General features: G+C 31.7%; 1 protein-coding gene across 1 annotated transcript in view; it reads left to right on the top strand.

Moving 5' to 3' along the window:
- LOC129234583 (uncharacterized) overlaps positions 1-23,027 on the top strand; it is a 93,151-nt gene that overhangs the window by 65,459 nt on the left and 4,665 nt on the right. The window contains exons 7-9 of the mRNA XM_054868606.1: positions 3,992-4,157; positions 7,499-7,708; positions 12,174-12,270. Of these exons, the coding sequence (XP_054724581.1) occupies positions 3,992-4,157; positions 7,499-7,708; positions 12,174-12,270 (473 nt within the window). The remainder of the gene's footprint in view (positions 1-3,991; positions 4,158-7,498; positions 7,709-12,173; positions 12,271-23,027) is intronic.

Here is a 23,027-nt window from a genome sequence, read left to right as displayed (position 1 = left end):
TGTGAATAGAATACATAATTTTGCTTCCATAATCTCCTCCCCTTTTTGCATTGAGAAAATAGGCTATTGTGATCCCAAAACACTTGTCTGCAACATTTATTGCTAAGTTGCCCTTTTCAGTTTTTTTTAAATTTTGATTATTTCTTTGCTGGTGCTAGAAATTGTTTGCAAGCATCTGACATTGTCGATATCAGCGGTTCTCAAACTTTTAAGACCACAGAACCCTTAGAGCTTTGCCTTTACTTCAAGGAACCCCATCATTGTTTTTGACTTTAAAACAAACTTTTGACGATCTGGGAGTCAAATGATAATGATGAAAAGTCATTCGAATGCTTTCTTCTACCTTTAATGCAGATTTTTTAATGCAGAAAATCTCTGAAGTTCACTTAATGATTCAAGTCATTTGGTAAAAGGAATTTGTGTAGTCAATTCAGAGTCGTTAGGAGTGATCTCGAATGACCAATAATGCTCATTTAAATATCACGAAATAGTTGCGCTGCGTTTTCTTTATAGAGATGGTTCTCTTACAGAACTTCACTTTAAGAAAGGAAAATATTCACCATTGTTTCCTCTTAGGTAGAGTGGCAAAGACTTAGTTTTTCCTATGCTGTATTATTTTATCTCTCACGGCAAAAGAGGTATGAAAATACAAACTTAGATCAATTCACTAAAAATACTAAAAATACTAAAATTATACTTCACAAGTTTTTTCGGCACATCTGTACATACACATGTACCTAAGAACATATAGATAACCAAATATCCATTTTGAACGCCTCCTCAGTTAATTATCGCAAAGTCTCTTGTGATGTCTTCATGCGGGTAAACTTGCATCACTCAAAAACGTTATGAAATAGTAAATTGAAAACTCATACGTACATAGTAGGATCTAAAAGTTCGAGGTCAAGTTGTATAAAACCTTACCCTGAATAGTTCACATTACCAAAGCATATATCTATATACAAAATAGTCACCTTGAATGATTATGCACTTCTGCCAACGTTCGTATAGCTTTTAGAAGTACTCCTGGAAGACATTTTTCGCAAATGCCTGTAAGGCCTCTTGCGCTGCTGCTTTAACTTCATCGTGGGGAAGAAGGCGACTTTCATGTTGATGATACACGGTTCGATTGGTCAATACTCTGATATGACAAACAAATAACATAACGTTTCGTCGGCCTTAGCTCCATGTGACTTTTACCTGTTCCCAGCAAAAAAACATTTGCATAGACGCCGCTTTTTTCTGTCAGGAGAAAATGAAGCTGCATCATAGAAGGTAGCGAAAAATGGCTTCCAGGAGTGTTTCCAAAAGTTTTGTGAACACTGGCAGAAGTACATAGTCCCTTAAGGCGACTTTTTGAAGGTGGATGTGCTTCGGTAATGTGAACTATTCTGGGTAAGATTTTATACACCTTGTCCCCCGAACTTTTGCATCGTACTACGTACAATCTGTATAGGGTGTAGTTATGCTTCTCCTTTTTTGACTGCTGTATGATGAAAGAGAAAGAACAATAGCCAAAAAAAGAAGGAAGAAAAACAAAGAGACTGTTTAATAACCAATTGGTTTTGTTTTTTTGTTTTTTTTTTTTAAATTGAGCATATAACTAAGATTTCAGTAATGTTGCAATATTGTATGGATTTAGGTACACTAAACATTGTTAAAAAAAATTAAATTACGTTGTTTAATCATTCAAAAAAAAAAGAATAGAACTATGAAACCGTCAACAAATTACGCAATTAAAGTGGAAAGATTGCACATAGACATTTTTTAGTCATCAAATTAAACAAGAAAGGTAACAGAAATTACAATATTAAATCAAAATAGTAATATTTTTATACTTATTTAAAATTTATGAATAGAAAAGTTTGCATTTTTCATAAAAGCTATAACAGTGACATACATTTTGCTGAAAAAAAATAGTCATAAAAACAGCAAGGTTCTTAAAACGCAGGTACAATAAACAAACTCAATATTTACACCATGTTAATAACTGAATACATATACTACTTGATCTGATGTTTGCACACATAGTATTGAACAATTTGATTGTTTAATCTTTTATGAAGCTTTACAAACAAGTTCAAATTAAATTTTTCAATTTAACAATAATTTTCTGAAATTTGAAAAATTGCATAAAAGAAAAATCCTTACAACTTTTCTATAAAAAACGAAAATAACTTATTCATTGATTTTATATAAATACATAAAAATAGTTACTTACAACAGAAAAAAAATCAATCGCTATTAATGATGCAAAAAAGATGGCAATTTACGAAATATAGGTGAAACAAGTATGATAAAAACGCAAAATGACATTTCTTGACCAAAATAAATAATCGTTAAATATTTAAGAAATGCTTGAAACAACGAAGTGGGTTTAGGGGGGTCACCCTCTGATTTTGGAGTAAATCACACTTCGGCCCCAACCTCTGCCTCATTTTTTTAGTACAGAACAGCTAACACCAACGCCTTGGAAGAGTTTCTGAATTTACTTTAGCACTTCCGAAAAAAAAAAAATTCAAAAGTCCCTTTGATTTCCGAATTATGTCACCATTCAAAACGTCTTTAATCAATTTCTTACATTAATGCCCTAAATTCTTTCTAAACAATAGATAAAGTTTGAAAAAAAAAAATCTCCAATTTTATGAATGGTGTTAGTCTTAAACTACTCAGAAATACAACTAGAGTTTAATTTCAGAAATTGAGGGAGTGGGAGGAGGGGCACGCAAGTGTTCTTGGAAATTCAAAAAATAGTCGTAAAAATAGAGTTCAAAATAATCATAAACATTGAGCAGAAAACCCTTTCAAAACTTGCACCCGAGTTTGTTTTGACATGCAATGGCGGATTTAAAATATAGCAAATGTTGCAATTGCGCGAGAGGCCCCATAAACATAGGGCCACCGAATGAGTTACAAAAATGCGAATGATAAATGTTTTACAACTTCTGTGATCCCCAAAATGTATTTCGACGGGTCCCAAATTTGTAACTCCGCTGAAGCAATACAGAAAAGACTGCATTACTGTGATTCATATTACAAATATCGAAAAATAAAAAATTACCTTCGGTTCAACGGGAATCTAATAAAATGACACAAAAATCGGTTTCGCCATCTCATATTTGTTTCCATGGTCTCCAATTCGGCAATATATCACCAAATGATCGTCAGTCTGAGACGCTATATTAGTTTTGCATTGAAATAAGTAATTAATAGCCACAAAAAATGAGTAAACAGGCTTTTCAGAACACCCGATCGAAAACAAAAAGGGAAGTGCACAACTGGAACGTCCGCAGACCCTACATACGAAACTTGAACCTTCTACAGATTATCATTTTTGAGTTATGACTTATGACAGATACATACGTACATTCTGCTGCAAGAAACAACGCAGTAATTAACTTGTTTGGTACCTGAATGTAATATTAAAAACTCTTCTAGGGATGACTAAAAATAGAAATTCATACTGAAATTTAAGTAAATAATTTTATATGAAAACAACAACTCCATTTACTTTGTATTAAAAAGTAAAACAGCAAAGATCCTTTTTTTTTCAAAAACATCGGCCAATTCCATTGGCTTTTCGATGTTTTTTAAGGCCGATGTTTCCCGCAAGTTAGCATCGGCCGCCGACGCCGATGGCTAAATTGTTGAACCGTCGGCGCCGATGCATCGGTCGAGTCCTAAAAATTAGCTTTTATTTTAATGTTTTAGGATACTTAGGATGATAAAATAAGATCGTTTCCATACATCGAAATTTCTATATATCAAATTTTTTTCCGGCAATTTGCTACTTCGATATATGGAGGTCCGACTGTATTAAAAGTTATGTGTTTTTTACAATTGCATACCAGTCTAAAATGAATAAAGAAAGAAATAATCATACTTACCTCAAACTTTATTTGTTAAAGCAGTTTATAGTTCTTAACTTATATTTTGAAAATTGTTCCACATTTCTTTTGAAAATAAATAATTAAACTTTTATTTTTGTTAGGTATCAGATTCCTACCCTGGATGAAATAGTAAAAAAATCTAAAGACTTAAATGAAGGTTACCTAGAAAGGTTGGAGGAGTTTAGTTTTGAAGAGAAAGAAAAATGTTCAAAAAGATGGAATGACCATTGGACCCATGGAAAACCATTTCCATTCGAAGAGTATAAGGTAATCAAATTCATATCATATTCAATTGCAGTATTTCAAACCATTTACCGTTTCTTTGTGTTTTTGTTACACAATGACTATTACAATCGGGCCTCGATTTAACGAATTCATTGGGACTAAAACTTTTATACTTTAAATCAGGGTGTGAATTATTTTTTATTTTTTAACTGCACTTACCCTATCTTAAATCCCTAATAAGCAACTGTGCAAAAATATCCATAATTAGAAAGTGCACTTTTTATTCAGCATTTCACGACTCATTACACACTAGTTAATTTAAAATTTTAAACTACTGAGTAATTGATGTTTGACAATTTCCTTGATACTTGACTCGAAATAGTTCTTTCGACTTTATGGAGAGAAAAAAATACTGTGTCATTTGCAGCCTGCTGCATGAGATATGTTTTTACAGTTTCCAGGCCATGTAAAGCATTTGAAAAGGTAAGTTTTAATGGGAGTATCATTATTGCTTTCTGCATCAAAATCAATATTAGTTGGTTGCCCTCTCGCCCGTCAAAAATTAGTTTCCAAGAAAAGTCGTTCTATTTCGGACAAGACGGATACAACATTTGGAAAACAATCCAATATTTCCTAACTCAAATTAACAAAAAAAAATGTTTCAGGCTGTTAAAATAATTCGTTAATTTGGGATTTATTGTTCGGTAAATAGGAGTTTTTGCCTTCATTTTAGTCGGGGATAGAGAAAAATTCGTTAAATCATGAAATTCGTTAAATAGAGGTTCGTTAAATCGGGGTCTGACTGTACTTAATTAAATCATGCAGAAATTGCCTGAAAAGGCAAAATTAATCAGTAATATTCACAAGAGTAAGCATGTAGCTAGAACTTAGGTGGGGTCCATGTTTGCACGAACTTTGCAAGAGGTTTGCTTGGTCAAACGTAACTGTTAAAAATTAATCCAATTAAAACTAAAATTAATAAAATGGTAATTAGTTTAAAATTTAACTGACTAAACAAGAATTGACCGTGCTGTTAATTAAAGCTAATTAAATTTCATAATACACTAATTAATTTTTTGTCACACACTGAGGGTTTTGCCTTCGGCTGACCACCTAACTCGAATATCTAGCTTTGCAGCTCAAAGCCCTGTATCAAGAAAACTGACAGTAGGCCTTGGCCCCCATGGGCTGTTACACCACCAAGTTAATGAAGGGCAATTTGTGTGAAATTTTAGTTGAAAAAATTGCAAAACACTACAGTGAAATCCAGTTACAAAGAACTTTAAAGGACTGCAAATTTTGTTCATTGTAATAGTAATTACATTGTAATAAAATTCAAGCAATGCAATGGAAATTTAATCGAGACAGAAACTTTGTTTCATTGAAGCAAATATTTCATTGTTGAAACGTTGTATTCCTTGTAATGAAATTTCACTGTAATTTGAATTTTAAAAAACAATGCTTTAAAGTACGAATCCGTACCAAATTTCATGGCTGTAGGTGCTATGGGATCTCTTGGAGGTGGGAAAGCCATGTTTTTATTGTATAGAGAAACTTTTACTTTTTTTTACATGGGGAGAATCTCCAATTAAATCTATGTGTATAGACTTGTAGGTCTCACTGTATGAATGCTATAGATTATATATAATTCCACATCCTTCCCCAATTTGAGCAATATTTTAGACAAATTCAAAAAACATTTGATATTTTCAAAAGCTGAGGTTACTTCAAACTCTGGTTATAGTAGATCAAAGTATTTATGGAATTGCTGCCCTCATTCTAAAAACCTATTCTGAATAATGTTACTTTTTTGCAGTCTCAATGCAATTGATAGTTAAACCTGTAAAGTTGACCGCCTTTGTCAGGTACATTATTTTCCAATTATCATATGTATCAATCTCTATAAGTTGACCACCTGTCTAAGTTGACACACCTCAAGTGGTCAACTTCCACAGGTTTTGCTGTATATATTTCGAAAGGAAAAATATTAATTAAAATATCACAGGGTTGGGTTTTGGTCTGTCCAAAACTGGTTTAGGACAGGACTGGTGGTTTTTACCGTGCAAAACTATGAAAAGGTTAAGTTGTGTAATCTAATCAATTCGTATTTACTGCAATATTCATAATGCATAAATATAGATATTAATGAGGTTTAATTTTAATGTGTAGTTGATAATATTTTTCTCCAAAATGTTCATTTAAAAAATATTTTACTAAAAAAATTGCCAATAATTATGACATAAAAGCTTCCTTATGTAACAGTTGGTAGAGTCGTGAAAACAAATTCACAACACTACCAACACAACTAATTCCAGTTCTATTTATAACTCAAAGAAATGTTATTAAATGTGCAATATTTAAGTGCAAAAAAAAAAAAAAAAAAATTTTAATGGTTTTTGCTAATAAGTTTTGTCTGATGTTATAATGAAAATTACTTTTTAAATCAAATAAAGAACAAAAAAATTGATGGTTAAACACTCATGTTATAACACTTGTGCTGTTCTTTTTTTAGTTCATATCTTTAATATAATACTTTCTGTATCAATAAAAAATTGTAATTTATTGCATTTAAGTCAATTATTGCACTATATTTGGAACATTTTCTTTTGCACACATGCATAAATGTTGAAAATTTTGGTTTATGGAGAGAGAAAAAAACTCCAGCATACAATTTGAAATTTTAACGAAGAATTTAATTTCTACGTAACTAGATTAAAATCAGCTGCATAAATCAGTTACATATATATTTATATTTGAATGTTCACATTGAACAAATATATTAAATAGTCAAAAAATAATGTTAACACATTTTGTTCTGTTCTTAATATTTTCTCACAAAATATAGTTTCTCGAAACATAGTTTTTGACACAAAGGTTTTGAACAGGATGGTAAAAACTTTGCCAACCCTGATTTCATTTGTAAACATACATAAACATAAGGAAATTTAGTTGCTAATAAAAAATAAAAAAAATCAACTCATTCATACAAATTGAAATTTTAATCAAGAATTCAACTTCTATGTAACTAGATTAAAATCAGGTGCATAAATAAGTTGAATGTTCTCATTGAATAAATGTTCATTATAAAACATTGCTTTGATACATTTTATTCTGTTTTTGATGTTTTCTCACTGAATACAATTTTTCTAAAAATATAGTTTTGGACAGGACGGTAAAAACCAGGGTTTTTACCGTGGTTTTTACCATAGTGTCCAAAACCTTGCCAACCCTGATTAAAACTTGTTGAAATTAACCTTTGACTGAGACTCAAAATTCAGCAAAACTTTCAAAGTTTGACTGATTTCATGGCTAGCATCTTGAAATCTGAAATGTCAACCCTGAGTACTTTAAGTCTTGTATTTTATGTAAGTATGTTTTTCCAGTTTGATTTATTCCTGCCTCGTGAAGAACTGAAGTCACTCCATAAGAAAACTAATGCGGCTCTAAATGATGTCCATGCTTGTGCAACCGGTGGCTTTACTGATGCATTCAACAGTTTGAAAACACTAACATCTCGTATAGAGTCTAACTATTTTTATGACTCTGGACCAGCATTTGAACGTGCTGTGTCACATGTTGATTCTTTTTGCAAGGTAATTAATGGTTTTCATTATAAATATTTTCGTTTTGTATATCCATTTGTGTACCTAAAGTAACTAGTTGTAAGTTTTGTTAGGTATTAAACTTCTGGGGAAGAGGGAGACATGCACATACATTCATACAAAAATTCCGATGGTACTAATTCCAGGGTTCCCATGTTCCTTAAAACCTTCTTGAATTTTATTTTACAAACTATACGCGCTGGAAATGATTTCTCAGTGGATTCGTGCTTGTTATGTCCAGATGTTTCCCTCTAGCAATTTTTAGGAGGGTGCTGCACCTGTCCTCCGTTTAAATTAATATGCAAGGCGACCTGCTTCATTTTTTCTTTGCATTTCTCAATGTGCCTGCCCTCCTTGCCATTTTGAAATTTTAATAAAACTTCATTACAAAAGCAAACCCAGGTATGTGCCAGCTGTGCCAATTGAGCCAAATTGCGGCAATGGCCGCTAAATGGACTTTTCTGCACCAAATCGGACAAACTTGCGCCAAAAGTGCGATTTTGCATTTAATGATGCAGTTCCTTCAGCATATTTAGCAGTTTTTGCAGATTATCAAGTTTATGCATTTGGAGCTTGTTTTTACGATTTCTGACTTAGTCCCGATTTTTTGCGTGTTTCTAAATCCGATTGCATCCGCTTTTGAAAAACTCGATTGTTTCAATTTATTATGTGATTCTGTACCTTTGACTTGAAAAATTTTGTTTTGATCATTATTTTCAACCACTCCTATCTTTTGTTTTCAGAAAAGGGGGACTTGTAAGTTTGTCTTTTTGCCACGCCCATTCGAAAATGTCAATCCAGTTGTAATTCCCAATTGATTTAAGCAGATGCCATCTGTGAAACTAATGTTTTTCGCAAGTTTTTAATCTTGGTGTTTCTTAAGATTTTATTACAAAAAATTGATCGCTAATTTTGGTTGGAGACACTTAAAATAGCAAAAATCTGGGAATTCTAATGCTCTGGTAATGAATATGCAGACATTTCAAGTTTCTCAGATTCTGGCATTTTTTCTATATTCTTAGGGAGTATTAAAATTTTTTTATCTTTATTTATTTATTTGTTTTCACATTTTTCATGTTTTCACCTGTATTTTAAAATGCCTTTTCTTATGACATCATTTCTCAAAACCTTTTTTTTTTTCATTATTAATTTTGTGATTAAATATCAAGCACTTGAAAATAAAAGTTTAAATGTTGCCTATGCTTGATATTCAGATTTGTTAATCAAGCCGTTCAGTATATGGCATAAATGCCTACTGTATTACCTTGCATTATCTGGCATGCCTCAAAATTCGGGGGTCACCAGATTTTCAATAACACTTGCCTGGTCCTTTCCGGCATGTCGGAAAAATCGAGGTTAGAAAAAAATTAATACTATAAACATAAGTGTTCAGTTTAAAAATGAATATAAGTTCTATACATATCTTATTGGTATTAATAAGTAGTTTAATTTTGTAAAATTATATTTACTAACAATGACATTTGCTATTTTAGCAAGAAAAAAATTGTTTAATAACAAATTAAAAATTAAATTAAAACTAAGTAAGCAAACATTTAAGCAGTAAGTTACCGCCCGTAAACCAGTGCTAAAGAATTTAACTCAGTTATTCAATAAATAATAATTAAACTTAACTCCCTAAAAGGAACCTAAAAAGATTTATTTAAAAAACTTATGGACAAATCGCATTAATGATGATTGCTTCAAAATTGATTACTTTATTGGCATATATTTAACTCCATTAATAATGACCTACCATAAATAACAAGCACATTATGTGCAATACACATTCTTTTTGAAAGAAGGTTACTCTCGGGATTAATTAATTTTTTTCTTTACAAAGGTTTGCTTTTGGATTAGAACTGAAGGGGCAAATTTACTTTTGTTTGTTGCAAAATAAACCTCAAATTATCCGGCATGTCGGAAAATTCGAATTTCCCGGCATTCTGGTCAACCTTGCTTTTTCCTGCATGCCGGATAATGAGGGATAATAAGGTATATATATATATATATATATATATATATATATATATATATATATATATATATATATATATATATATATATACATATATATGAGGTAAAATGTAAGTAAGTAACTTAGTGCACTTGTAACTTGTTGAAGTAAAGTTTTTAAATTTAAACATTCTTTGCCTTTTTGAATATGTTTGAGTTTTATGTACGAGAATTATACATATATCTTGAGTCGTTTAGATATATATATATGAACTACATATTAAAGCAAACAAATTTTAAAAATAGGTATGAAAGCACTATAACTTAAACGTGCACTAAAGCAGTGATGTATCTTGCATAGTTAATGTGTAAACTAAATTTAAATCAGAAGTGTAAGAAAAAAGTAGAGCAGGACAGGACTAGTCTTTTTCTAAAATATTAGACAAAGAAAAAAATAATAACAATAATAAAAGAAATGTAATCAAGAGAGTTTCAATTAGTAGTTGGAGCTATGGCGTTTTTGCATCCTTAATCTCCTTTTTTTAGAATTTTATCATGTCACACATATTTATGTGTGTAAAATATGTATAGTTGCTCCAAATTGATGCAAAATTTAAATTCCTGCTGCTGCAAGCTGTTGCAAATCTTTAATTTTACTGCTTCAGGCTGCTCCAAATTTGCAATTTTACTGCTCCAGGCTGCTCCAAATTCACCATTTTACTGCTCCAAAAGCGAGTTTTGGTCGGCACATCCCTGCAAACCTTTTTTTCCAAAATGTAAAGATTCATGCAAGCTTGTCCTTAATACCTAAATCCCTTGTTTCCCGTATAATTTGATTTGAATATAAATTTTATGAGTTTGTAATGTAAAGTTTTTTATTAATTATTAATTAAAAAACTGCTTTAAAATAATTAGATTTTGTATCTATGCGAATAGCATCAGTACAATAGACCTGCAGTCTCAGGGCTCACACTCATTTCAAGTACCCCCCTTTCCACTTCACACGTATAGCATATAAAAAAGTTTTTAAAAAAATACCTTCTCCACTACAAAATTTCTATTAAAAAGCACCTTTTAATTAAATTACATTGCTCTTTTATTTGGAAGTGTCCGTCCCATTTTTGGGATTTGGAAGTGCCCGTCCCATTTTTGGGCTGGGGAAATCACTAATATGTATTGTTTTCCATCCTCCTCATTCCCAGCAGTGCAAATTGGTTTGTCGAACTGTTTAAAATTTTACAAAAATACTTAAATAAACGTGATACATTAAGTAATCATGTTAAAAAAAAGATTAGGAAATAGCAATTTCAATGTGGTAAAAGTAATCTTTCAAAATCTCATTTTCTCTTTCAAACCTCCTTCATTTTTATTTTTAGAAATAAAAATGAAGGAAATTGAAGGAAGGCTATCCCTAATTACAAGGTTGTACTCTTTCCCATTGAGTACAATCCTGTAATTGGGGATAGAAAGCTAGATAAATGTATCACCAGTCCAGAGGACCAGTAACTACAAAATTTTCACTGGGTCCTACAAAATTTTAGTGGTCTATTCTCGCATCTTGGTTTTCAAAAAAAAAAGGAAAAAAAAAAATGTTATATGGAGTCAATTTGCAGTTTTTGAATAGACCAAAGCAACAGATAGAAACAACATGCAGTATGTTGTAGAAATTTTTTAACCTATCTTTTCTTGCAAGGAAAACTTAAACATTCTCATATATGTAATAGCGAACTCACTGATCGAGCAACACTCTAACGTCATCAACAATGAAACTCGCGCCAGAGGATGATAATTTGATAATTATTTTTGGTAATGTTTGACATGCAGGGAAATGCTTTATTTTGACAAGACTGAACTGGATACGGTACCTTGACTGTTTTACTGGTAAGACTCATTTTCGGAGAATGAAGAAACAAAAAAGTGGTCAACATTGAACGCTATCTACTGGAGTTTAGAGTTAATCCAATGGAGTTAGGATTAAAATTTCAAACTAGCAATTGCTCCGTTCAAATGTAGAAGCAATTTTCACCCGTCGTACATTGACGAGCAATTTTCTAGTTAATAAAACCACAAACTTTCAACAAATTTAAAAAAAATTTCATTTTTACAATTTTTGGAAAGATAAACTTTACTGGTCCCATGGACCACTGAAATTTATATTCTGCTGGTCCGATGGATGTTTCTGTGGTCCCGGAGCACTTAATTTTGAGCCCTTCTGTAAATTTTAAAATTTTGAAAAAAGAAATGTTTACTCTTCCTCCATTTATTTCAAAGATTTATACCTGTATTTGATGTGTGATCAAGACCACTTTACATCACCAGAACCAGAAGGTGTTTTTAATCAGATTCAACTAATGTAGTTTTGAATTATTAGTGTATAAAAAAACTAAAATCATAAAAGAATGCTATTATGTTGGCCAAAGCTTCGGTATTTAACGCTTTGGCCACGCTGCGCTTTCTGCCTCTAGTTTCAATTATTTATTCACATTTCTTACTTTCATTTTAGTGTGAAAAATCATTGCAGACAGTCAAATCTTCTGATGAAAAAATAAATGAAACTTTAGAAGAAGCTAAGTTGAAGCCATCTGCACAACTGTTATCAAGTAAGTCAAGTTGGTTAGAACTCACATTCAAGTATTCATTCTGCAACCATGTCAATGTTGGCGGGAATTATAATACTGTGCTCTTTATTGTACATGGAAGCATAATTTTATTGCATTATGTGCAATCCATCTTCTGAATTTTACACAATACAAAAAGTCTATTGAGCTTAAAAGGGTTTATTTGCTCTGTCTATTTTAACACCCTCCCCTCCCCCAATAAAAAATGCAGTTGAAATAGAAACTTAGTGTTTTGCTTCTATAATACTATATTTCTAAGCTTGACAAAACTAGAAGAGGCCATGGAATAATCTGGCAAGGGAACCATGTAAAAAAAAAGTTGTAATCCTTGTTGCACAGTATTCTTTTATCTTTTGTTGAAAGTTTTTTTTCATGTAATTTACTATTTCTTTACAATTTTTATGTTTTCTCAACTTCACACACTTAAAAACATAGTTTACTAGCTGCATTACCCGACTTAGTCCGGTCTACCTTGAAAATAAAAATTGTGTCAAGTGACGTATGTTCAACAATCAGGCTTAAAAAAGAAAAAAAAAACATCATGCAAAATTTCCTTTCCAAACAATGACGACAGATATTAAAATACTTTAAGGAAATTAAGATGAGCAAGATAGATTTAAAAAGCGTAACCATGGAAACACAAAACAAAATAAGTTTAAGAAATTAAAATGAGAAAGAGGAAAACACACAATGGATTCAAAAAGCGTAACCATCGAAACGTGAAAACAAAATGGTTAACAAATTGAATAAAGTGAGATTTTTCGAACTTGATTTAAAAAACTCGTAACTTTTTTTCTAAAGGAGATAGAAGTTTGGGTCTTCAATCTAGGGTCAAGTTAGACCTGGAGTAAAAAATGTCACTTTTTCCAACGGTGGCAAAAAGAAAACTGGGAGAATTCTTTCACTCTTTATTGATAGATTTAATGAAGAAAGTAGTGCCTAAATTTCAGCTAACAAGGAGAGGTTACGGTCTCGGAAATTCAGATCGGGATGAGAGTTGGTAGATTAGTAGTATCCTTTAAGGGTACTCTCAGGGTAAAGTAATAAAGCGCACTAGCCATTAAATTCTGCGAAAACAGCCTTTAAAGATTTATGCGCAACTTATAAACTAGTAGAGATTGTTCGTAAATAAGTGCCGGGTGGTCATGTTGGCAGCGCTCAGGGGTTCCACGCGGCTGATCCGAGTTCAAATCCACTGCAAGTTTCTTTTTTGTTCATTTATAAAGTGACTATTACCGCTTTTTGCAGTTTGAATTGAAGGTAATACTTAATTTTAAAAAAATGATGTATTTTTAATGTGTGATAGTACATTAAATTTGTATTTACTTTTCTCACAAACAAGTGATTACACATTTTTAGATGTTATAAACTTTGACGAAGTAAATGATAGAGCAATAGTTTTGCTCTTTGATTCTGTTATTTGTAAATTTGTCGTCTGCTGTATTTTACATTGAATATTCAACTCTTTATTTTCCATCTATTATCGTCTGCAATGTTCATGTTTGTTTTCATCATTAAATTTATTTATCATCTGTGCTGTATATTAGACTGGAAAATTCTATACTGTGAAAAAGGATTTCAGTTTTTAAAATATTGTGAATCGAAATGGTCGGTTATTGAAGTAACCCTGAAACGAATAAAATCTGTTGGCAAAATGGATAAAAATTCATTGCACAGTGAAATGTTGAAGCAGAGATTAAAAGATGCGGTCGTTTATTACGAGAGCTTGCTTACTGAAAATCATTTGATTGCATCAGAATCATATCAAGTTCTATTTCTCGTATCCATTTTTATAGACAGGTAAAGAATTTAATAAAACGTATACAAAATTGCGCGTATCTCGTTGAAAATAATAGAGAAATAAATACCCGTGAAGACTGCATAAAAATACAATCAGTTGTCCATCAACTGTCATCGCCAATTTTTGATAAAATGATTTGATATGCCTGGTATACTTCTAAACTTTCTGACAAAAGAGAAATTTTCCTGAATGTAAATGAAGTATGTTTTCCAACTACTCTTTCACAAAAAAGTTGCTCCTGTAAGCAATCTTCCTTTATAAATTGTGCGAGATGTCAAAACAGTTTGTTTTCCATGTTTTTATGATAAATATCATTCTGGTATATGTATATAAATTACTATATTGTTTAAAATCATCTATAAATTAAGCTCTACAGTGATTTTGTAGCCGTTGTAATTCAAATTTTAAATTGTATCGATTTAATCTCCATTTTCTCTATTAAAGTGCTTTACGTGTTTAAAAATTTCGCATTATCTTCAATTCAAATAGCACAAAGCTGTAACAGTTACTTTATAAATGAACAAAAAAGAAACTTGCAATGGATTTGAACCCGAATCGGCCGCATGGAACCTCAGAGCGCTGCCCACATGAACACGGGGCGCTTGTTTACGAACAATCTCTACTAGTTTATAAGTTACGCGTAAATCTTTAAAGGCTGTTTTCTCAGAAATTTATGGCTAGTGCGCTTTATTACTTTACCCTGAGAGTACCCTTAAAGGATAATACTAATCTACCAAATCTCATCCCAATCTAAATTTCCGAGACCGTAACCTCTCCTTGTAAGCCTGAACAAATTCGAGCTAAAAAAGTAAATAACTCCCGCTGTAAGTAGATTAGAACATTGAAACAAATTGCACAGAACACAGAAAATTCTACTCTTTCCAACGATATATAAATCTGACTAAGCAACAAAATCATCAGGTAAAACCTGGGCTAACATCCAAGACACTTTGAAAATGTTTTCCCATAAGCCCCGTAAAGAGGTTGTGGCAAACTTAGGAGTAAAAAACTGGTCATAATTGCATGGCAAATACAGTCGAGCCTCCATACATTGAACTTCCACATATCAAAATTTTCTATACATCAAAATTCCAGCAAATTTCAATGTTCATTACATAGAAAAATTGTTTCTATATATCGAAAGAATCTCTATACAGTCGACGCTGGATATAACGACCATCTCCGTGCCAGAGAAAAAGGTCTTTATAATGAGTGGTCATTATAAGAGATAGATTTTTTTAAAAATATGCACATGCATCATGCATGTTCCGTTGTTCCAATACAATTAACACTTTTTTAAAGATTCCAGTAAAATGCCCAAATAATTTTTTATCCTGGGAATTTTTTTTTTAATTATGGGTGCAAAATATTATGACAAAATATTTCTAAGTAGAAAATGTAGGAAAATGCATTACAGTACTTACAAATCATTTATTTTCTGAATATAAAATCAGAAACAGTTGCTTTCCTTTTGAGCACATGTGATTTTTGCAAAACATAATTTTCCATTTCAGTTATAGATGATAAATAGTGTTTTTCGTGCTTTTAAAAGAAACACTTAAAATTCTCTCAAGCATTTGAAACATTTTTCATACTGGGAACTTTGGTCTCAATTTCTTCTTTTTCATCTGATCATGATACATTAATTTCTTTTTGTGCACAATATCGAGAGGTACTTCATTTTCTGACAGACAAGTGTTTGACAAATTCTAAATCATAATTGATTTAAGTATAACAGTCAAAGTTTAAGACTTCTACCAATTTCAGATTTTTTAGAAATTTTTCATCTTCTTCGTCAAAATTTTCATCTTGGATTGCCTGACAAATCATTTAAGCATTTTTCCTTTGCTTTTTAAATTCAACATGGTGGAGGCAATTCCTGATGGTCTTTTCTGAATTCCATGCTGTTTTAGAAAGATGCAAAGCTGTAAAAATACCCACTTCGTATTCTTCACCTTCTTCCAATCCGTAAACGGTAATAAAGATTATTCCAAGTTACATATTAGTATCATTGGAAAAAAACACCAGGAATAGTGTTCGCTGAATTCGGTCGCTTTATTGGATTAGATAATGTAGACTTGTCGTTATACCAGAAGCAAATTAACATAGAGTTCATTTTAACAAAGTTGGAACTTTTAGCACAGGTCGTTATAATGGATTGGTCTTTATAATGAGTGGTCGTTATAATGAGCGCTGACTGTATATCGATTTTTTTTCCGAGACATTCATAGATTTTTTTTTCTACTTTAGACTGTTTGTCTCATGAAAAATGAAGGTTAGGGGAGAAAATTTTATGTTTACTAAAAGTTGCTAAGAAACTCATAAGAAATCTGGGTTTGAGGGGTGTATATATAGGTCCTTGTTCCTTCTGGAGTTCTTAAATTCCTATAACTTTATTAGTCCTATAACTTTATTATCTTACTTATTCCTATAACTTTATTATCTTAGTTGTAACCAGTAACACTGCAAAATCAGTTTCAAGTTATCCTTTTTGTCTGTTGATTATCATTTCTAGTCTTTTTAGCTTCAGTAAAAATCATTCAAGTTAAGTAGATTGATTTTTTTACTTTTCTCTCGATAACATTGTCAAAACGAAAATCCCCTCATGTTGCGAATCAAGTTGAACTGCCGAAGAATGAAGATGTATGAAGGTACAAAAATGTAATTTCTGTTAATTTTTCACTTTCATTTAATCCAATGCTCGTATAAATTAGAAATTGGGTTTCATGCCCAAAAATTAGCTTTAATTTTAATGTTTTAGGATATTTTCATGATAAAATAAGATCGTTTCTATATATCGAAATTTCTATGTATCGAATTTTTTCCCGGCAATTTGCTACTTCGATATATGGAAGTCCGAAAGCATCTCAATCACATAGCCCCCCCCCCCCCATACAAATGTTGGTGTAAATGCACTGGTATGCAAAAATTAAGGACGAGACGGTTTTTTCAATATAACTTTGTACAAAAGCTTTCCAAATCAACTCATTTAATACCGAAGGATCCCCAATACGTAAGGACATTTGTAATGTAAGCAACACTTACTAAAAGAGAAATCAGAGGGATAAAAAGAAGCTTTATTGAAAAAGTAGCATGGAGCGCAATGCGACTGAAGGCCGAAACATCCCTGTGATGGGTGTCCAGCAAGAAACATCCAGTCTTTAGTAGGGGATATGATCTCCCCCGACTTCTGGGCAGGTTTCACAGCATCTGCCCGTGCTGAGAATGAGGGTGCCAATGAGTTGTTGAGGCATTGCTGCCCATTCGTCTTGCAGCGCGAATCGAAGCTCCCGAATCGTTACTGGTGGTAAGGTACGAGCTGCCAAGCATCTGCCTAGAAAATCCCATCATACTCGATGGGATTGAGATCCGGAGATCGTGCCGGCCAATCCATACGTTCAATATCCTCACTCTCTAAGAGCTGTTCGACAGCTACTGTGCGATGACATGGTGCATTGTCGTCCATGAAAAGGAACTGTGGACCCATAGTGCCTCTAAAAAGACGCACATATGGAAGAAGAATCTTGTTACAATAACGGGTCCCGTTGACTGAACCTGCGTCGTAGATGTGAAGGTCTGTACCACTAACAAGCATGATGCCTCCCCAAATGAGAACACCGCAACCTCCATACCTGTCCCTTTCAATGATGTTCGAGGGATGATTGCGGCTTCCCCGCTCTCTCCAGATGAGTATGCAATGAGAATCGCTACTCAGACTGAATCTCAGAAACTACCCGGCAGATTTGGCTGAAACTTTCACCGTTTGTTCAGTTTGGTACTGGGAAGGTTTATAGAGCAGTTCGAAAAAATTCCGATTGATAGTTCCCTTTTTATTCCAATTTTAGTCCCAATTTTCGCATAAATGCCCCAATATGGGGGTGGAAAAAACGTGCATATATTAACATTATATGTCCATCGAAAGCGCCAATTTTTCTGCTGAAGATAGCATTCTGTTCGAAGTTTCTAAGTTGTATAAAAAACGAGTTATGAGCTTTTTTGTTCCCTGTTCCAAGGCTTTCATCAACCCGTCATTATTTAGTGTGTCATCTCAACTCCCAAGAATTGTTATATTGTTGAATATTTTTGCGTTTCGTCTGAATTTTTGAGGCTTTTCTCAAGTCAAATCTTAAAGTAACGTTTTTCCACAAGATTGGCTAAAAATAAATGGATTTGGCGGATCATTTTACTTTTAAACGGAACTTATGTAATTAATGGTTTATTATTATTATTTATGCTGATTGGACACTTGCTCACTATAGCCAACCAACCAGCAGAAATATCGCCAGAATTTTTTCAGAAAGAGTTCACAGGGTGGCGACAGATCAGGGAGGTCAGGGAACTTTATTGATCAGGGAAAAATCAGGGAAATATCAGGGAATTTCGAAAAAATAATAAAAATTCAGGGAAAATTGATCAAATGAAGAATTTTTTTTTTTTGCATTGCAAAATTAAACACCCTTTTTTCCTATTCATTTTCCACAGGCAAAGAGGAAGTTGCCATTAAAGACTTAGCTCCATTGCCTTTACTCATTGTCTTGAAGTAGCTAGCGTACTGTAATCACGATTTCAAGATTTTTTTTTTTTTTTTTTGTAATTGATGCTGTTAAGAGCTTAAAAGGTATTTTACTTGGCGTTTTTGATTTAATTGCTAAAATTGAATGTTAAATGAAAATCAACTTTGTTTTTGCCATCTTATTATTCGCTGTCGCTTTAGATTATACGAAGGGTTTAAATTTTTTATATAATTTTTTTTTAGACTTTAAAATCCTTTTATTTTAAAACCAAGTTATATACTATAAATTTTGAAATTAATTATTGTTTTTTTTTACATTTCAATGTTTGTTAATAAAGATATTTTTTTCGACTAATAATGAAATCATTTGAAATTGAGTTGTGTACATAAGTAAATATTTTTACTATTTTTTAATAGTTAAAATTCTGTATTCCTTCGTTAAAACCTAAGTTCTTGTTTAGAGAATAGCTCAATATGACTGGTTGTTTAAAGTTTCCAATTTGTTTTACATAAGTATGTCCATTATTTATGTAAGTAAAACTACATTACTTCTATACTTTCACAATTACTTGTTATTCTCGCAGCAACAATTATGCTGCTTAAAAATTCAGTTCAAAATTAGTTCCAAATAAACATTTTTAGTTTTATGATGATTAGATATTTCTTTACGAGTGGTTATAATAATTTCTTAGAATTCCTATGTTAACAGGATACTGGAAGTAAAGCATTGTTTTAGATTTCCTATAATATTTCTCGGTAGATAATTTAATATACTATTTTTACTAAGAAAAAGAAGCGTATTTTCAAAATATATTTTTTAAATTAACAGCTTATAATGTTTTAAACACTGCATTTTATTTAATATGCAATGGTTTTCAGGTACGGTAAAGGAAGAAAACCATTATCCATGGTAACGTAAATCAGGGAAATTCAGTGAACTTAATCAGGGAAATCAGGGAAAAGTTAGGGAACTTTTTTTCACTGTTCCTGTCGCCACCCTGGTTCAGTAGCTGTTGCCAGTTTTTTCCACTGTCACTGTTTTTGAGCCCAAAGACTACGTAATAATGTTTCTCAGCTTTCACCATATAAACAAAATATCGCCAATCAAAGATACTTAAAAAAAATACTGTAAAATAATTCAACAACTAAATTAGGCAAATCCATAAACCGCACAAAAACTTCCATTAATTTTTCTTTTGTCACGGTTTCAAACAATCGCCAAATTTTACTACTTATTTTAGAAACATTTCGGATGAAACCGTTTAGTGCCATTTTATTTTGACCAAAAGTATCTCAGCATCTGGCAACAATATTTCTAGAATAAAAATTAGTAAGGAGGGGGAGTATTATCGAAAGTGTCCCAAAATGATTCTCGCAAATTTGGCAAGATTTTAAACTGCACCAAGTGCCCACAAAAATTGAAATTTCCCAAAATAACTAAAGCAAGTGTAAGGGGAACACAGGCGGCTACATTTTTCAAAACAGTTCGTACATCAATAGCCATACAGAGAAGGTTTTAGATTTAAAAAAAAAGTACTAACAGATAAATCTTTTTAAACATGTAAAGTTTAATTTCATGTTTCGGAAATTCTTCAAATTTGTATATGTTTAAATATCGTGCTTTCGTTTCTAATTGAATACTATTTTGTTCTTTACACTTATTGCTATTTTAGTTTAATGAGTAAGGAAGAAGCTTGATTTTTAATCACGTCAAAAAGGTTTGTTCTAAATTCTTTCGCTTAAAACAGAAAACAAGGGCAAGTAACGATTGTTTCTCATAATTTTTACTGACCCAGGCAACGCCGGGTATTTTTGCTAGTACTGATATATATATATAAAAAGATTGTTAATTACTATCAGAGGTAGATATGCATAGATCATATAGATAGATAGACAAATATAGAGGTCGATATAGTAGATGGACAGCAAGAAAGAGACATGCCAGTCATTTAAGGAACTTCAACGGCGTGTCAATGCCCCCCCTCCCTCCCACATACACCATGACTTTGAAAAAACAATGCTTTCACATAAAAGTGGGAGTGCTTTTTGTTATTTTTCGACAAAATTTGCATGAAGAATACGCTGTTTGGGTCTCCCCTCCCTTCCTTTAACCCATTAACACCCAAATTATTTCTGCCGAATATATTTTAACGAATCTAATAAATTTGACTTATTGTCTCTTGAGAGTATATATATAACCTGAAATTAAAACCTATTTTAAATTTATTTTAAAATTACAGCCTGTCCTCATTTGAGGACGCTGGGCGTTCAGGGATATAAAACCTTCTTTGTAGAAGAAGTAAATGAACTTTGTTTTAACATGTAAAAATGTGCAATTTGCATCTTATTTTAAGTTTTTTAAAACAATTTCTTAAAATTATACTTAAATAGCTATACAACATGCACTCTAAATAAAAATTATAAATTGCAAAATTAATTCAAACTATTAAAATGTACAAGTAACAATATGAAAATAATGACTATTGACTACAAATAAGTAAAAAATGCTTTCATTTGTATTTACTTTTACATATATATATATATATATATATATATATATATATATATATATATATATATATATATATATATATATATACATGTTTTAATATAATAAAAGTACTTAAAGCATATAAGTATAAAATATTTTTAAAAATGCAATATACAGAAGTTAAAATTTTAAATTAGGTAACAAAAAAACCCAATATTTGCTTCATTTAAAATGGAATTTTGGGAAACAAGGTATGCATAAAGTAACATTACACTTATTACAAAATGTGCGTGGTTTCGAATTACATTCGTCCATCTGACATCGCCCTTTTTGAGATATTGTGTCCGATAGGATCATATCTTACATCCTCAAAAACTGCACCGGATGACGAAGAATTTTTAGCTGATCGACCTCTTTCTACACGATTGCTTTACCAATATTTTTTTAAAGTATAGACTTTCATTTTAAATATATATATATATATATTAGGGTGGTCCTTATTTATATGGTAAAATATTTTTTTCGGAATTCAACAAGTGACGCCCCCTAGTTTTGTGACACTATAATAAAAAGTAATCTGTGCAAAATTTGAACTCGATCGGTTAATAATAACACGTGCCCCTAAGGCGTTGAACTTTAACACTTTAAATAATTTTCCCACAAATCAAGTTTTTACTCTAAACCCCGTACATCGTTCCTCCTAAGTTTGCAAAATATTTTTACAGCGGTTTAGCATTAAAATTAATCTTTTTAATTACTTCATATCAACTAAAGGAATCATTGAATAAGAATGAAATAGTGCTTTAGAAACTTTACCTTAATCATATGCTTTTCTTAATATATTTCAATCGTGTGCATTTTCTTCCGAGTCTTGGACTGTCTGTAAACTAAATTGCTTTTGTGACTCAAATTTGGTAAATTTATTGTGAAATTCTTCGATTAATTGTGCTCCTCTTTCAGTTGTATCATTCACAGCTTTCAGTATTTTAACGATACCTCTTCCCTTTAAATAGCTTCCTTCATTTTGCCACGAATCAGGATCAAATAGGAAAACATCTTTTGGTGTTTGTTACTTATCAAACAGTTTTATTGACTTGTAATTGATTCTATAAAGAGGAAGATCTTTACTAAGGAAGTATTCCAAATCATCTACTGTTATCTGAAAATTTTTATACAGTCATCAGACACGTCTTCCTTATCAGCAAGCATTTTTTGGTGTAGTCTTTTCCTATCTTTAAAGTTAATTCCTTCATCCAATACGACAAAGCTACTAATTCATCCCCTAAATACCATAAGTGATTTATGAATTTTCCAATCTTCCAGGACTGCTTCTGCTGCATGTTTGTCATCATTTTGTACGCTGCTAGTTTCTTTAGACACATTATATGATTTAAAGGAGCCTAAATTGGGTTGCTGCGAAAAATCATATCTTCATACAGCATTTAACTGTAAAACAGCATTTATGGGCTTTCTCTTCATGTAAGGTCAATTTAAATTGTTTCCAGTTTATTGGCGGTTTTTTCCCCCCAGTTACATCTGGATGTAGCTTTGTATCCCAGTGAATAACTAAAAAATCTAAATTTAAATTCATGAAATTTGATTCGTCTCGAAGATTTTCTCTTGCTCTCTTAAGGGATGTCCAATTGATCAGAAGGTCATTTGGATTTAAATTTACTGCATCTACATAGGCTGTTAATAAATGAACAGCATCTTTGTCCCTAATACAGCATTTGTCTAACAGTGATGAAAGGCGAGCCGATATCAATAGTTGTTAAGCTTTTTTTGGTAGTAGTAGAACAGATATAGAAAAAAGTTTCAACAAATTAGGATAGATACCCATTTCGATTTCTAAATCTTGTGAATTGCAAGAAGAATTTGATGATAATAAAAGTATATGTACTGAAATAGAAGAAAATTAATTTAAAGTAAAAACT

The sequence above is a fragment of the Uloborus diversus genome, chromosome 1, assembly GCF_026930045.1.
Source record: "Uloborus diversus isolate 005 chromosome 1, Udiv.v.3.1, whole genome shotgun sequence".
Classification (NCBI taxonomy): domain Eukaryota; kingdom Metazoa; phylum Arthropoda; class Arachnida; order Araneae; family Uloboridae; genus Uloborus; species Uloborus diversus.
Note: the sequence above shows the minus strand (reverse complement) of the source record. Positions and strands in the feature narration are given on the sequence as shown.